Source organism: Mustela nivalis, assembly GCF_964662115.1.
Source record: "Mustela nivalis genome assembly, chromosome: 16".
Taxonomy (NCBI): domain Eukaryota; kingdom Metazoa; phylum Chordata; class Mammalia; order Carnivora; family Mustelidae; genus Mustela; species Mustela nivalis.
The window spans coordinates 13348003-13364520 of NC_139035.1; the positions used below are offsets into that span (position 1 = coordinate 13348003).

The 16518-nt window shown below is 52.3% G+C and overlaps 1 protein-coding gene across 11 annotated transcripts in view; it reads left to right on the forward strand.

Moving 5' to 3' along the window:
• The window catches only part of VASH2 (vasohibin 2), a 39840-nt gene that overhangs the window by 19808 nt on the left and 3514 nt on the right, over positions 1-16518 (forward strand). For 5 of the 11 annotated variants that reach the window (XM_082702525.1, XM_082702517.1, XM_082702520.1 and 2 more), the window contains 4 exons: positions 2095-2476; positions 3678-3793; positions 6613-6669; positions 7364-7612. In XM_082702525.1, coding sequence (XP_082558651.1) covers positions 2095-2476; positions 3678-3793; positions 6613-6669; positions 7364-7612 — 804 coding nt within the window. Of the gene's footprint in view, positions 1-2094; positions 2477-3677; positions 3794-6612; positions 6670-7363; positions 7613-7749; positions 7842-16518 lie in introns of all 11 variants that reach the window. The other 6 variants (XM_082702524.1, XM_082702526.1, XM_082702519.1 and 3 more) reach the window with 4 other exon arrangements.

The window sequence follows — 16518 nt, forward strand, 5'->3', positions numbered from 1 at the left end:
TTTTTAAGTCTCAGGAAGGTGACTCGCAATGGAGGGTCATCCTTGCAGCAAGCATTGACGGAGCATGTCTCTGTGCCAGGCCTGTGCCATGTCTGGGGACAGACACCAGCCTGTGATACACAACTCCCGGCCCTACAAGATGCAAAGAGACACCCAGTTATAACACTGGGCGATGAAGCAGCAAGCGCTGTTAGCTGTGGCGGTTCTTGAGTTGGGCGGTGGGGCGGGGTACTTAACTCCTACTGAGGAAGGCTGGGGAAAGGGGGAAGGGGGGGGAGCAGTGCCTCTGTACCATTTGGGATGCCGCATGTGTAAAGAGAGTAAGCCCACAGCATCCTTCTCACTCGTGATTTTTACGAGACCCCGAAAATCTTTGCCCGGTTAGAATCCCCTGCCCTAGAGGGCTGCTGTGTGAGGGAAGCCCTAAGGAATGTTCTACTGTGATAGGGAGCATCACATGTTACAGGGTATGTTTAGGGCCATTTTGTTCAGTTGGTCTCATAGCTTTGTAATGTCAAGGTCATTTAAAAGTCATTCAAGACTTGCAGTTTTATATGACTTCCCATTATGAGGGAATATATCGGCCAAGGGCATGGGTGTGGATTCTTTATGGTCTTGGCATATCCTTCAAAAATGTCTCAGGTTGATTGTGGGTCCGTGTGCTGGTCCAGGGTGTAGGGGGAATGAAACTGGACAAAGGAATTATGAGCAGGGGCTGAATTGTGGCAGGACTTTGGTAAGGGATTTGGATCAAGTCTGAGGAAGAGGAGAGAGAGTGAAAACTGAAGCAAAAGAGTTGACACATACCAAATTTTGGCTTGAGTAGAACATTCTAGCCTCTGGGTGGAAAGTCCATTGGAGTGGGGGCAAGAAATGGTGAAGACAGATTCTCAGTGTAGAGAACCGTATCCGCTGACTGAGGATACGGCCAGGCACAGGCCACCATGGGGAGCACCCGGATTATTATTTTCCTCAGAATCACCCTGGAGTCACCACAGGTTTTCAGCAGAAAAGAGATGCCATGAGTTTTCAACATCCCTCTCCATGCATACTGGGTCCTTACCAAGGTTATTCTGGGATTTTTGAGATGGGCTTGAGGCTGTGGTGGTACTTGTGGTGTGGAGTCTATGGGGTAGTTAGTTATGCGGCGCTGCCCCTGTGGGGTTACTGGTCCCAAACTGATACAACGGTATCAGTTTTGCTGATTTGCTCGATCCAAATGGGCTGATAAGTGGAGAAAGCCAATGTGTGATGCCAGGTGTGCTGGGGAATGAGGGGAACCTGAGGTTCCGTTGCTGGAGGCAGCTTTCCGTGTGGTACTCAAGGCTGTTGGCATGGGTACTGGGGCCCATGAGAGGAGCAGATGAGGGGCAGCTGTGACCTGTTCTGATGCCTTCCCGTCCAGGTAATCGACCAGTCTCTTTCTTTTCTTTTCTTCTTCTTCTTTTTTTTCTTTTTTAAGATTTTACTTATTTATTTGAGAGAGAGAGAGAGATCTTGATGGGGGAGGGGTGGAAGAGAAGAAGACTCCCTGCTGAGCAGGGAGCCTGATGTGGGACTCGATTCCAGGACCCTGGGATCTGACAAAGCCAAAGGCAGATGCTTAACCCAGGTGCCACCCAGGTACCCAGTCAGTTTGTTTCCCATCTCACTGCCTTGCCTTGATTCTGTTTTTCACTTTTCTTCTGGAACAATGCAGAGGTCTTCAATTCCTGCTCTGTCCCATGCACTCCAGCCAGAAGTAATGTCTGAGAACGTCATTCTCATTACAGTTTAAAAGGCCTTTAATACTCATCACGTCCTGAAGAAAACCAAGGGAGGGGGAAAGTCCATGATTTTGTTTTGCACATTTATTTAATTACTAAAGTAGAGGGCAAGTTTTTAATTTGGCTTCAATATGCATCATCTAATAGGTACTCAAAGGGATTGAGTGAATCTTTTCTGAAAGGATTAACGTGGAAAGGGTAGATGTGGACCTGCTCAGAGGCAGAGAGATGGACACTTAATTTGCCATACAGAACACGTTCCCTCCTGGGAGTCCAAGCTCTAAATTCTCAAGGCCTCCCTTCTCTTCCTTGACTCAGATGGTCTAAGATACTTAACCAATGGACAGCCTTCCATCGAGCGGTTCCCCATCAGCTTTAAAACCTACTTCTCAGGAAACTATTTTCACCATGTTGTGCTGGGGATTTACTGCAATGGCCGCTACGGCTCACTGGGCATGAGCCGAAGGGCTGAGCTGATGGACAAGCCGTTGACCTTTCGAACTCTGAGTGACCTCATCTTTGACTTTGAAGACTCCTACAAGAAATACCTGCACACAGTCAAGAAGGTCAAGATTGGGCTGTACGTCCCCCATGAGCCTCATAGCTTCCAGCCCATTGAGTGGAAGCAGCTGGTCCTCAATGTCTCCAAGATGTTAAGGGCTGACATAAGGAAGGAGCTGGAGAAATACGCCAGGGACATGAGAATGAAGGTAGGTGCTGGGAAGGCGAACGAATGATGGTAGTTCTATCCCCGTCCTCTGTCTGTCTGTCTGTCTCTTGCCTCTTGCCCCATGTTTCTGGGATGGTCAGAAGCTTCTTGAGGTTATCTTGCTTCATAACCATCCTATTAAAACAAAAAATACAAATCATTTGCTATTTGACATGGACGATTAAAGGCTACTTCAAAACCTGGAGCTGAAGTCAGTTGAGATGTTACGGTTAAAGCAGTGTCTCGGCCTGCATTTCCTTCTGTGAAATCGAATCCAAAATGTTAAAGTCGTTTGAGATTAAGGCTCTCGTTTTGTTTTGTTTTGTTGTTTTGGTCTTTACGATAGGGTGACTCATTGTTCCGGTTTGCCTGAAACTGGGGGGTTTCATGACATTTTTAGTACGTAAAACCAGGAAGGTCCTGGACACACAAGGAGAGCGGGTCACCTTGCTTTATAATCTTTTGCAGAGTCACATTCTGTCTCTGCTTTGCTTTATAAATTGCAACACATTTTGGCATAACATTCTGGCCTGGTGTCTCAATACCAAAGAAGCATTCACTGTGCTGGTTTCACAGAAACTACACTCATAAGCCCCTCTTTCTTCTCCCATGTCACTTCCCTAGTAACATCGTGCCTGCTTGTCCGTGTCCCTCCAGGGCTTGTGGAGTCACTGAGAGAAAGCCTGTGTGGACACAGAGGACCATAGGGAAAAGAGATTTTGCTGACCTCAGGCTGTTTAGTGCCCGGGGACTTGTCATCTTCACCCTGAGGGACCTGGGACGGAGATTCTTGATAAAACGAAACCGATTCTTGATAAAATGAAACCACCCTGTGCCGGTGTATGGGGTGGGAGAGTCAGAGGAAGAGCAAGCTGGTTTCTGGGGCAGTGGAGATGGGACTTTGCCCTCACGAGATAGCACACAGCTCCTGGAAACAGCCCCAAGAGGCTGAGGCATAGGGCTTTGCTCTTCTGCTGTGGAAAAGGGGGTACAGTGTAATCATTTCAGCCTCTGGGGAAGGGGTCCTCTGCTCCTCACCAGTGTAGACTGAGCAAGGAACATCCGTCAGGACTCCCCTTGAAGGTCTTCCGGCTTGGTCTCTCCTAGGCTGGGCACTCACGGTGGGGGCAGGGAGGCTGTGGGAAGACAGGAAGGTGGTTTCCTTTCAGAGCCAGCGTGGTAACTCCTCACATCTCCTTCAGATCCTGAAACCAGCAAGTGCCCATTCTCCAACCCAAGTGAGAAGCCGGGGGAAATCCCTGTCCCCCCGAAGGAGACAGGCGAGCCCCCCAAGACGGCTCGGCAGGAGAGACAAGTCGTGAGTACTATTTCCTCTTCCCTGGCTCAGGGGCCAGCACGCACATCCATGGGGTTGTCCTGGCCCGTGGGGACAACGCTGTGTCCTGGGCGTGGTGTCTGAACCAGACTGAGATCTCCAAGAGGACCGGTCCTCCATCAGGGGGCATCCCTTGTGGAGAAGGGTCCATGGTGCACGCCACCCCCATTGCTCTGACAATACTGCCTGTCCGTTGTAGACTCAGACGAAGGGACAAGCTCCAGACTACCAGAGATGAAGGAGATCCCGAGATCCCGGCAGCGTGGGGGGGACGGTGGATGTAGGGTTAGGAAGCCTGCGTCTGGGGCCAGCTCAGCCCCTTGTGAGCCACACGACTTGAGGCTGGCCGTGGAACCTTCCTCGGCTTAAGTTCCCTTGGCCGGAAGATGGGATTGTTAGAACTGATGAAACCTTCCTAAAACCCTGTAGCCCTCTGTGCCCAGGAGAAATCATGATCGTTCTTCAGGTCATGGCATCTTTAGGTCATTCCTTCTCCCTTGCTGACCCTGTCTTCCCCCATCTTATCCCTGAGGCCACTGATTCCACCTACTTCTGAGGTCAAAATGACTCCCTTGGGAAATGGCAGATTGGAGAAGTACCCAGGGATAGTCCACGGGCTGATATTTGGGCCGTACCCAAATAATCAAATACTGTACCCAAATATACCACTGTCAGTAATACCAGCGCATGCTGGTCACGAGCAGCTCTCACTGAGCCTGGGACAGTGTGGTATAGCGCACAGAGGTCCAGGGCGAGCCTCCGCTTGGCCGCCCCTTAGCCCTGAGGCCTGGGCACACCTCTCGGGAACCTTCTTTGCTCATCCGTCCAAGACGATGAAAACACTTTCCCTGCCTCCTCCTCAAGGAGTCATGGGACCCACTTAGAAGACGTAGGGAGAGCGGTTTGTTCACGGTGAGCAGCTTTTAACGCAGACGTGTCATTATTGTCAGATCAGCCCTGTAGGGTGAGAAGGCAGAGTTTTAGTTTTCACTGTCAAAGGCAGAAACCGGAACACAAACCCGGTTTGTTATCTTGTGCTGTCTTGTAGTTGGTCAGTGATGGCACTGGGACTGGAACCCGGCTTCCCTGGCTCTGGGAGCGGGGAGGGGGATGGAAGTGTTGGTTCTGTCAGGATGAAGTGGTTTCAGTTCTGAGGAAAGTTCCCAGTTTGTCCCCATTCTACCTCCTCCTGCCGAACGCGAACCCCAGGTGCAGAATCTACAGCCCGAGGGTATTGGCTAAGACGGCTGGGGTCCAGGCTTTGACAGGGGAGGGGGCGGAAAGGGGGGGGCTCCTGCAGCAAGAAAAGCTGGAGTATGCGGGGCTTCAGCATGGCTCTGACCTTTGGGGGAGCAGGATGGCTTCAGAGCTTTGGCACAAGCCTCTGATCCTCATCCTGCCTCTGATGCTGACCACTACGCTTGCCTCTTGATCCTGACCTTCACCGCAACCCTCTCTCTCCCCCTCTCCCATGCAGCCATCCATTCATTGGCGACCCTGAATGAAGTAGCAGTTGTCTCAGAGGACTGTGCATGTGTAAACCCTTTTTAGAGGGCACGGAGCATGGAGCCCGGGACCCAGAAGTAGCAATCTGGTTACTGAAGGAGCGGGGAGGGGTGCTTTGCTCTGCCTTGTTAGCTTTGCTGTCCCAGGAAGGCTAAGGCTTCCCTTAGGAGCTCCCAGTCTGCAGCAGACACTGAGCAGTCCGGAAAGCCTCACTCTGCCCTCTAAACCCGGAAGTCCTGAGTGTGCCCCTGGAGGGCAGATTCACGGGACGACAGGATGGGGTTTTCAGCCCATTCCTGTCACATCCGTTTTACTTGCATCTACAGGAAATTTGCAGTCCAAGGCATGTGAGGTTTTTTACCAGAAAAAGTTCCCATGAGTGCCTAGGGAGGGGAAAGCCAGCAAGATCTCAGAGCTGGCTGTGGAGAAAGAAGTCCGAGGACGTGCCAGGTGCCAGTGGTCCGAGAACAGTATGGGAAGAAGGTGCATTGGGGCCTGGACTGTGGGATTTGAGCTGCTGTTTAGGCACCCTGGGGGAGCATTCTAGAAGCCCCTGAGAATGCCCATCTGGAGCTTGAGGAGTAGAGACCGTGACAGCAGAGCCATCTGCTTAGAAGCGACAGTTGAAGCGATAGCTGTAGGAGTCGGTGAGGAGGGACGGGCTGGCAGGCTCCGAGTGGCCCAGGGGATGAAGGGCCAGAGCTGGGGAGGTGCGTCGCTGGGTGGGAGCGAGGAGCAGCCGGTGGGTTACGGGCACCGGACGGGGAGAAGCGGCTGCAGCAGCACAGGGCCGAGCTGAGGAGAGACGGAAGGGTCCTGCACCCGGTTTGCAAACTCGAGCAAGACCAGAATCCCCGGAGGGCTTGTTAAAACAGATGGGGGCCCTTCCCCCGGTGTTTGTGATTCAGCAGATTTGGATGGGGCCCGAGGACCTGCTGTTCTGGCAAGTTCCCAGGTGATGCTGATGCCGCTGGTCCAGGGACCACTCTTGGAGAACCACAGTTGGTTCTGACTTGGGGGTTGACTTTAAAAAAACAATGACATGTCAAGGTGCAGGCACTGGGCCTGTGTGATTCTGGGGCTCAACTCTACCTGGTCCTGCCTGGGCCTCTGGAGCCTGAGGTGCTGAGGTGCCGTTGGGGGGTGTGACCCCGGCCTGACCCCCATGTTGGGCTCCACTGAAGACATGCTGGGCAGAGCATGGCTGGTCATTCTCCTAGGGGCCAGGTAGGGAACTGGTGTTCGGTCACCCCCGAGCCATGCCTGTACCCTAATCTCTGGACTTTGTCACACAGCCGAGGCAAGCGACCACGCCTGTGCCCGCAGAGGACAGCTCTTAGACTGCCGCAGTTGTGAGTGCAAAGCACCTTCCAGTGTGGGGGGGGGCCCTTCACCCTCACCCCTCCTGTCGGCAGGAAGCAGGAAGTGGGCCCGGAAGCAGGAAGTGGGCCCGGAAGCAGGAAGTGGGCCTGGGGAAGGGGAGAAAGGCAGTAGGGAGAGGGCAGCAGTCCCCAGTGGGGTCAGGAAGAAAGACCTGCAGGAAGATGGGGCTTCCGCTCCACCACCCGCTTCCCTCCACGCCCTGAAGTCGAGCCCAGCCCTGGCTGCACAGAGGCGATGGCTCATGGTTCAGTGAAAACATAAACTTTTCCAAAATGTCGAAGAGTGGCTGCACCCCTCCCCGGAAGCCCACAGCCCTTTCTCCCGAGCATGGCACTGGTTCCCAGGAGTCTCCCTCCATCGACTTTCCCTAGTGGGTCAGGTCTTAGGGATTTTCTTTTTCACAGCCAGGGCAGGGTGGCTTTGGAAGAGTTTGACCATCAAGGGAGCCTAGGTGGCTTGTGGGTTCCTGTGGACCATCTGGTGTGAGCAAATCCAGGAAGACCATGGCCACCCTTGATAGCCGAAGCCCCTGCCAGTTCTTTTCCCAGTTTAGACGTCAGGAGGGGATTCTCGAGGGCAAATATCTTGGCTGAGGTTTCAAGTGGATTGAGGTGTTACAAGGTATTACTAATTCCTCCTAAAACCCTGCTTTCTGAGTTGCAGGGCTGGGTCGGGGATCACAGGGGCTCGAGGGGACAGAGAAGCAAGGGCTGAAAGGAAAATGCAAGGCTGCGTGACCCAGGGAGGACAAGAAGGACGGAAGCCCCAAGCCCCTCCCTCCCTCTCCAGATCTCAGCTTCCGCCATTGCCACAGACTAGAGCCCGGGACACCCTGCTTCCTAGAGGTGTGTCTGGAGGAGAACAGCTTCTCAGCTTCTACCCCTGTCCTTCAACAAGCAGGCTTTTCTCCAGGTAATCTTGATTTGGTGAGGAATCGAGAAAGGGAGCCATTTGGTACCGACCCAATAACTCCACCAAAATTCTAGGCCTCCTGCGGTGGAATGGCCAGGACTAGGGAGGTGGCTCTGTCACTGTGTTATTTTTTTCAGCATTACGTAAGGCCATCAAATCATTTCTAAATGTGTCGGGTGCCATCATGAAGCTTGGGAGTGGCCCAGCGCGTGGAATATTACCATAACAGGCAAGAGGCCCATCCGCTGTGGGGTCCCGGCCCCTTTCTGGGCTGGGATAATTTTAGTGGTTTCGTATCCCTGCCGACCTCTTCCCTACAGCTGCATCCCTTCGGCCCTGCATTCCTCTCCATTTTTGCACTCGTCTGAATAACCCTTCTGGAAAGGAGGATCAGTGTCACTGGGTTGACAGAAGAGTCAGCTGGGTGGGAGGGCGAACCGCAAAGGCTGCACTAGGTGTCAGCTCAGGGCAGGGCGTCAAGAGGGAGACAGGGACGCCCCCGCCCTCTACCCCACGAGTCCTTGTCAGCCTCTGCTCCCCTCGGCGTGTTTAAAGCGCCATCCCCACAGAGCAAATTGTTTCCTGTGGTTCCAAGAGAGGCAGGGAGACGGAGGTTGAGATCCATGTTTTATAATTATTTTTTAAAATTTATTTATTTTTATTATCAGTAGCAGCCAGGACGCCCACCCCTCACCCTGGCTGGAACAAGGGTTAGAAGTGAGGTGGGAGGAGGAGAAGTTGTTATGATGATAGATCCTGCGGAGGGGCCAGGGCAAGGCTGGCAAACCTCCTGCAAAGCTCATCCTCCCCCGCTGAGAACATTTCCACTTAAAATGCCAGCAGTTCCCCGGTGGCTGCCTGCATGAACATGAAAGGGGCTCGTGCTATTTGGAGTGACCATGTGGGACATTCTTCCCCAGTGGGGCAAGAGTCCCTAAGGACCTCTGAGAGCGGCTTTGTTCTCTCTCCACCCTCTGGCTCCTCTTTCCCGCCTCCGCCCCTCCTCTGCTCTTCTTAGCTGTCCGTGATTCTCCTCCTCCCTTTTCCTCCCTCTTTGAGTTCCCTTCTTGGTCATCTGTCTCGGTGCTGACTGTGGCTCTAGGGAGAGTGGCCCACCCTGCTGGAGACCCTCAGGGTCACAGAGGTTACTAAGCCCCATCTCAAGATCAGGTCTCCTTTCACAGCTGGCCCCCAGCGGGACCAGGGAGTTCCTGCTCCGTTTTTTATGAAGTTTTGTAGGGACACCTCCAGGCAGTTGCCCAAGTGAGGCTGTGAAGTGATAATGAAGTCCTAGAAAATCAGTTTGATTCCATGGGCTAATGGTATTGAAGATATTCTGAGTGAGGCCCGAGAAGTCATTCCATTCCCCTTCCATCCCGGGTAAGAAAATGTCCCCAAAGGTAGGAAGGAGACAATGTCCTTAGCAAGCAAAGGAGAGGGGAGGCAAAAAAAAAAAAGGCAAGAGAAAAGTAGATGGTTAGGGTTGTGGAAGGGGAGGGAGAACTAAGCCAGGATCCCGGGTGATGTGGAGTTTCCTGCTAGGAGCCCAAAGGACTCCTGGGATTTCATAGGGTCTGGGGTCACCAGAGATGCTTGGAGAAGCAGGGTGGGTGATGAGCTCTATGAGCAAAGACCTCCTGACCTGAATGAGCGAAGAGCCTCTTGGGTTTAGACACCTTTGGGATCCCCGATGGGTTCTCTGTCACGGGCAGAAGACGAGGCTGTGCCCTGGAATCTCCAACAGTGGCCTGTGGCTCTTGGTCTCTGGCCAGAGCCTCCTACCTTGGGAGGCCTTGAAAGAAGGGGCAGGGCTGGGAGAGTCCCTGCTGAGCCGAATCTCTTGGGTGGGAGTCGTCCGCCCCGCACCCGCCAGCAGGCTACCTCCCGTCCTAGGAATGGTCCTAGGAACCAAGGAATGTGAGGGAGGAGCAGGACGGGCTCAGAATGAGGGTGACAAGTGGGAAGGAACCAGCCCGCCCTCCCGTGGCCCTCCAGCAGAGGCCTACCCAGACAGGACAGAAGTCCTAGCCCGGTGCCCAGCCTGACCTGATCCCTGCCAGAGCAGACGCGAGAGGAGGGCTTGAGGTCTCTGCTTGAACTTATAAATGCTGGGCCAGCGCCTTCCCTGCCTTAATCTGTTCCATACCCTTGACACGGAGGACCAAGCGGTCCATGTGAGAGTCGCTCTCTTCCTGGGTATCCCTTTCTAGAATCCCGAGTCCACAGGGACTAGAGCTAAACTGGTCTTCAGGGGTGTGTCTGCGTGTGAGGGTGCATGAGTGAACCCAACGGCGCTGCCCACCCTCCGGGGCTGCGACCTTAGGGGAGACAGGAGTAAGAAGTGGGAACAGGAGAGGTGGCCCGTGCTTCCCGATCAGGCAGCCCCGAAGTGGTCATAGATGGGCTACACCCCAGAAGTGTATCCTACTCAAATGGGAGAAGCAAGAGGCAAATTTCCATCAGAAGAAAGGGAATGGACTTCGGGTCCAGTGGGAGCAGGAGCTGCTGTTCGTCCTGCTGTAGCCCCGAGACCTACAGGGTACTTGGCACACAGGGTTACTTAGTAAATTCTTGTGGGTGAGTAAGTACCCGGCAAGTTGCAGGAGTCTTTTTCTCCCCTCCTGGCTGCCAGTCAGGCCCCCTGACCTCTGCTCCCCAGCAACTGCTGAGGGGAGAGGGGGCGGGGGTTGAGCGGGGAGGGGAGGAGATACCCCAAACTGAGGCCTTAGTCTGAGGGACAGAAAAGGGCTGGCGGGCTGGGGGGAAGCCCTGGAGGCTCTTTTTCCGCGTGACTGCTTCTTTTCTTAAACCCAGCCTCACACAGACACACACCAGCTGATCCGTTCATCCCTAGGATGTGACGTCCCCACTTGGTCCCCAACATGCTGCCGTGAACTTTCTTGTTCTGAGGCTTTTTGCGGCTTCACGATGCCAACACAGAATCTCTCCAAGCTCTTCGTGGACACGGAGGCTGCCTGAGGCTGAGTGCGAGTCTCGAGGGGCCACTCTGCCCGCCTAGGAGGCGGTTCACTGTCCCCGGACTGTTGAGGTTTAGGAGGCAGTGGTGAATACTACTCATATTTTATGTATAGATTTGGGTCAAGGCAATGAACCACAAACCAGTTTAATATAAGATTGAGACACCCTGGAAAATTGGAAGTCCTATATCTATTCCCAGCTACCTGGAACAAAAGATCACATTGAAAATATAGAGTGTGGGGGCCCGTGGCTGGCTCAGTCTGTATAGTGTGCAACTCTGGATCTCAGGGCTGTGAGTTCAAGCCCCACATTGTAGAATTTACTTAAAAACAAAAAACAAAACACAAAAAACCCAGAGTGTGAATTTCTAGCACGTGTCACAAGGATGGAAAACTCGGGTTTCTCTGCTACAGAAAACTTCTCTATGGAACCACCATCCTGTCCTCCTCAGCCTACCTCCCCCCGAACAGCCCTTGCTGTAGCTGGAATGCAGGCCTGAGGTTGGGGTGAAGGGGACACCTAGGACCAGGCCATCAAGCGGTCCCCCTAAATCACCCTGGATACGTTTACAGGACAACAGATGAGGCCGGGATTATCCGTTTGTGTGCTGAGGGAAGCAGCTCTCACGGGAACTTAAAGTCCCCTTCCCTGCTGCTTCTCAAACAGAAGGCTGGCCCAGAGCCCTCAGTAGGAAAATCCTCGGAGCTCTTCCCCTTGCGTGGACTGGGAGGGGTTTGGAGAAAGAGAGTGTTCGGCCTAAAATAATAACCGTGCATCTGATGAGAAGTTCTGGGCAAGTGCATATCCGGCTGAATCACCATCCCGGTGCTTGTGTTTCTTAAAAATAAATCCCTTTGTGGAATTCTAAGTATAGCTGGGGGAGCCCTTGGAAGAGGTCTCTCCACGCACAGGCTTGCCCAGCCTTGGCCCTGAGCGAGCTGCTGGCCAGGAGGGAGCAGCATTTCTGGCTGGGTGCACAGGCAGGTGGCCGGCTGATAACCCACTTCTGCCCTTCGCCAGGCCGGGAGATTGCAGCCGGCATCGCTGGGAGAGGAAAGTGTTTCCTCTTTCAGGCAGTTCACCGGGGTTGGGGGGGATCTCGGTGGAACTCTTTTTTTCTGCCTTTTGTTCTTCCCTGGGTTCTGGATACCTGGGGGGCGGGGGCGGGTGGGCTACAGAGGAAGGGGACAATCTAGTCCTTTTCCTTTGGAAGCCCTCCGGTTCTCCGTGCTTGCGGACCCACTTTAGCTTTTCAAGCAGGCAGGTTCCCTGGGCCACTTTCAGAGGTAAGATAAAGCCTCCCTGTACAGGAAGAAAAAAAATTGTTTTTCTTTTCTTCCTACTTGTTAGTTCTTATAATGTCATCATGGTGATTAGAATTCCTGGCTTAAAGCAAACCTGTTAAAAATACCCCATGATGAAGGTAACGCAATGAAGCCCTATCCGCCGTTTATATGTTAATGAGAACTTGACCCAAGTTTAACTGAGAAGTACCGGCAATTCAACAGGAGGGATTCAAAGCTGAATGGACTTGATCCCTGTCCTCAATTTGTCTAGTCTCTGAGGCAGGTCTAAGGATAGGAGCCTGCAGGAGTCTTCAGCAGGTGGGCCAGAGAAAATGTCCCGGCCAATGGGGGCGAGGAGTCATGCATTGTGAGGGAAGGAAGTCGGATACTTCGTGGGAGGAGTGGTGTTTGGGTCGGACTGTGGAGGGATGACAAGACATGGGGTTGGGCATTCCATGGCATGGCGCAGAGGCTGGAGTGGTTGTGGGGTCATCCTTCGATGCTGGAGGGATGCTTTGTGCGGGGAGTGGGAGGATGGGGTCCGTTTGCTCCCTGGTTAAGGGCATGGGCTCTGGATTCTGGGGTGAGTTCTGGCTCCCCCACTTGCTAAACATGCAGGTTTGCTTTAAGCAAGTTCCCTTTCAGGGCCTCGATTTCTTCCTCTGTGAAATGGGTAGGAAGAGTATCAGCCCCGTCAGGTTACGGTTGAGACTCCGTTAATCCCTGGAAACCTCTCAGAGCAGATGCCTGGTGCCTCGTAGGGACCAGCTAAATGAAAGGTACTTATAATGGTGATTTCTCAGCACCCGGAAGATTCCTGCCAGGGTAGGTAAGGGGAGTGACTGGTGCAGGTGCTAAGGAAAGGTTTAGAAAAAAGGAGTTCAGAGACCCCCCCAAGTTAAAGTCCATCTGTTTTCAAGGGAGCCAGTAGTAGACCAAGGGTAAAGGTAAAGGGTGAAGTTTTAAGAACACACTCACTTTGAAGAATGTGGTGAAAATTCCGTTTCCTCCGAGCTGATGGGCTCCAAAGTGAGGGGCTCAGGTGAGTGGGCAAAAAATGGCTTCTGTGGAGGCCACATCCCAGGACTGAGCGGCCAGGGTTTGTCCTCCTCTCCAGCCCCGGGACCCTGCAGCCCATCCCGCCGCTGACCTCCCAGCCCAGGACTGAGGGACTGAGGGAGAGAAAATAGGTCGGCGCGGATCTACTCCACCACCCGGGAAACCATGGTGGGCTCGTGTCTTACTAGCGCTGTTCTCACAGAGGGAGGGCAGCACAGTGACTAGAGTTTCAGAGAAGGAGAAGTGGGACTCTGTTGAGAGAGGGGCCAGGTTGGGAAGGAAAGTGTAGGAACTGAAGTGAGCTCACAGGTGTGTGCTGTGGAGGATGCTGGAATGGGGAGCCACCGTCCAGGAGTGGCTTACTCTTGACAGACAAGGGGAGGTGTGAAGAGCCACCATGGCGTTCGTCCCACAGGGGGTGCAGGGCCCCCGGGGAAGAAGACAGACTCTTCTTCGGAAGACTGAGTCTTCGGATTTGGGGTAGGGTGTGGCTACTTCTCCTAAGTGGAATCTAGAGAACTTCTAGGAATGCATGCTCACTCCCCAGGCGAAACTCCCTCAGGCCCACTCAACACCCACCATGACTGGCATCGGAGCTGGCGTTGTATTAGTGAGTTAACAGACGGACGTGATCCCGGTCAGGATCAGGTTTGGTGGAGGGTAAGGTTGGGGGGGAGGCTAGGACTTGGCTGGGACTCACCAGGATGGGAAAGTGGCTCAAAATAAACAGTGTGGGGCGTCTTACTGCTCCGCTTCAGTGTCCCACCTTGGGGGCCACGGTCCAACCATCACTTCCACAAGACAGAAGAGAGAGCAGGAGAACCCAGGAAGGGCACATGCTCGTTGTCTTTGGAAGAGCTGTCTGGTAAACCTCCATGTCAATCTCGGTGGTTACAATTTAGTCTGATGCTTGGCCGGCTTCAAAGAAGCTGGGAGACATGGTTTGTGTTTTTGATAGCTCTGGGCCCAGCTGAAAATCAGGTTTTTTTTACTAAGAAGGGGAGAGTGGATGTGGAGGGCCACTTAACAGACTGCCCCACAGAGATCATTAAAAACATCAGATAAAGGAAAAAAACATTCACTACAAATTTAATTTGTTTGGATAAGGAGTATGTATATGGTCATGCAGCTCTACCACCAGGAAAGGTAGTGTGGAAACTATATTTTCTTTTTTTTAAAGATTTATTTATTTGACAGAGAGATCATGAGTAGGCAGAGAGGTAGGTAGAGAGGAGGAAGCAGGCTCCCAGCCAAGCAGAGAGCTCAATGCGGGACTTGATCCCAGGACCCTGAGATCGACCTGAGCCAAAGGCAGAGGCTTAACCCACTGAGCCACTCAGGCACCCTGGAAATTATATTTTAATCGCTCTAGGAAATGTCCCCTCTATTTAATCCTATTGTAAAGTGAGGAATGGGGATACTTCAAATTATCCTTCGCCAAGTGAATTTTTTTTGATTGCTGAATTTTCTAAAAGTGTGGCCCATGGAGGAGGGGAGAAGTAGATTTGCCTTTCTAAGCACATTTGCCTTAGGGTGATGCTAACTTATGGGGAGTCTCCCTGAAGAAGGAAGTCCCATATTAGCTGTTTGAAAAGATGACACACCTCACGCAAGGAAGCAAAACAGAGACTCTATCTCGGGCTTTTTGAAAAAATGAATTAGAGGGGCCCCTGGGTGGCCCATTTGGTTAAGCCTTTGGCTTAGGTCATGATCCTGGGGTCCTGGGATTGAGCCCTGCATTGGGTTCCCTGCTCAGTGGGAGCCTGCTGCTCCCCCTGCTTGTGCTCTCTGTCAAATAAATTTTTTAAAAATACTAATTAAAAAAAAAAAGAAAAAATGAACTGGATACAAATGGACTCTGAACCAGACTTGTCCACAAGAGCCCTAGGTCTCTCCATGTTAGTGGGCTGAGGGTGAGGGCAGAGATATAAACTTACGTTTGAACCTTCAGGCTGAAGCGTGCTCCCTTTAGCTGCCAGTTCAGGAATGGTCCTCACAGTGGCCCCTAGGGTCCACTCTGCCAGTGGCTCTTTCGATAGAGAATGGCTGATCTCTAGGGCATGTATGGCTGGAGGACACCATCAGCCCAAAGGTCGGAAGCCTTGAGCTCTCTGGTCCGGTGAGCAGGGGTTTTCATGCAAGGAAGTCCGGGGACTTCTATCCTCTGCCAGCCGTATTTGTCAGCATCATGTGGGCACCCTTGGACCACGACCAGAGACAGAAAGAAACGAGAGGCAGGATTCCTGACCAGTAAAGCAGGGCACGTGGTCACTCTGAGAAATCAGCTATATGCAGCACAAAGATGGGTAGGTTCATAAGTTCCTTAGCAACGCCAAGGAACAAGTTAGGGAAGGTTTCTTGACCACTTCAAATCATCGGGTTCAGAGGGGATGTTCATAGGCTGTTGTGAGAAAGGGGGGAGGGGTGAAGAGGGAGTGAGGGGAGATGAAGGCAGGCAGAGGGACAGGATGCGAATATGTAGGGCAGTAGAACTTGTTGCCAAAATTTGAGCCTCGTGTCCTTAAGTGGCCCCTCGATATTAGCTATTGATTTCTGGCTCTGTCAACACCACATGAGTTGGAGCACTTTCCTGCCAGGGGAAAGCTATTGGCTATGAGGAAACCCTTCAGAGGATAAACCAAGAAACTGTTATCTTTTCATTCTGGTCTCTTTTCTTCAAACACTTAAGGTTCATGGGTAGCCTAAAAGTATCTTCAGTCTTCTGATAAAAATGGCTGAACATGCAACTTTTGAATGTGAACTCCCTAGCCATACTGAACCTGCTTAATTAGGTTTAGAAGCTCAGTTCTCTCTCAGCAGAGAAGGTAGGAGGCTAAGAAGTGGAAAAACTGTGAATGAAGTTGGGAGAACGCGTAGGCGTACTTTTATATCGGGAGATCATTGAGGAAATGTCTTTAATGAAGACAGGTGATGTGCTTACTGATTTTCTTTTTCCAGCCTCAAGTACTTTCTGACATGATCTCACCTAAAGGCTTATTCGTACTTGAGAAAATGTATTGAGGGAAAACAGAGGATTTGTCACAGAATGATTTTCCACACTGACATGCTTTTTCAGATGAGTTGGAAAGGATTTGCCCCGATTTTATGCACTGGGGCCTGGAAGAGTAATCCTCCGTCAGAGAGAGCCGAGGACCTCTCTGTGTGAACCTGGCACCTGAGAGGTCTTGTAGTTGCTGGATTTCCCCCAGGGCGTAAGCATCAGGAAGCCCAGGTTTCAAGGACAGTCCGGCTGAGGTTTTTAGTTCTACTGGATTACATGTGATTTGTTTTTAGATCCTTGCAAGGTTCTCAGATACTGGGTTTCAGAACTTAGAGTGTGACCGAAGGCAGGCTTCGAGCTGGACAGACTCATCCGGCAACCTATCAGGTTTTTTTCAGCTCTACCTTGAAAAGCCTGTGAAAATGTTCTCTACATCCCATCAGAGTGGACTTGAGAACACGAGGTCAAGCTGGGAACCAAGCCTGGGGAGGGGTGGGGTGTGGCGGGGAGGCTGGGGGCAAGCACCTGAAGGGTCAAGAGAACAAAGTCAAGTTCTCCGAGTCAAATACTAAGTGAACTTT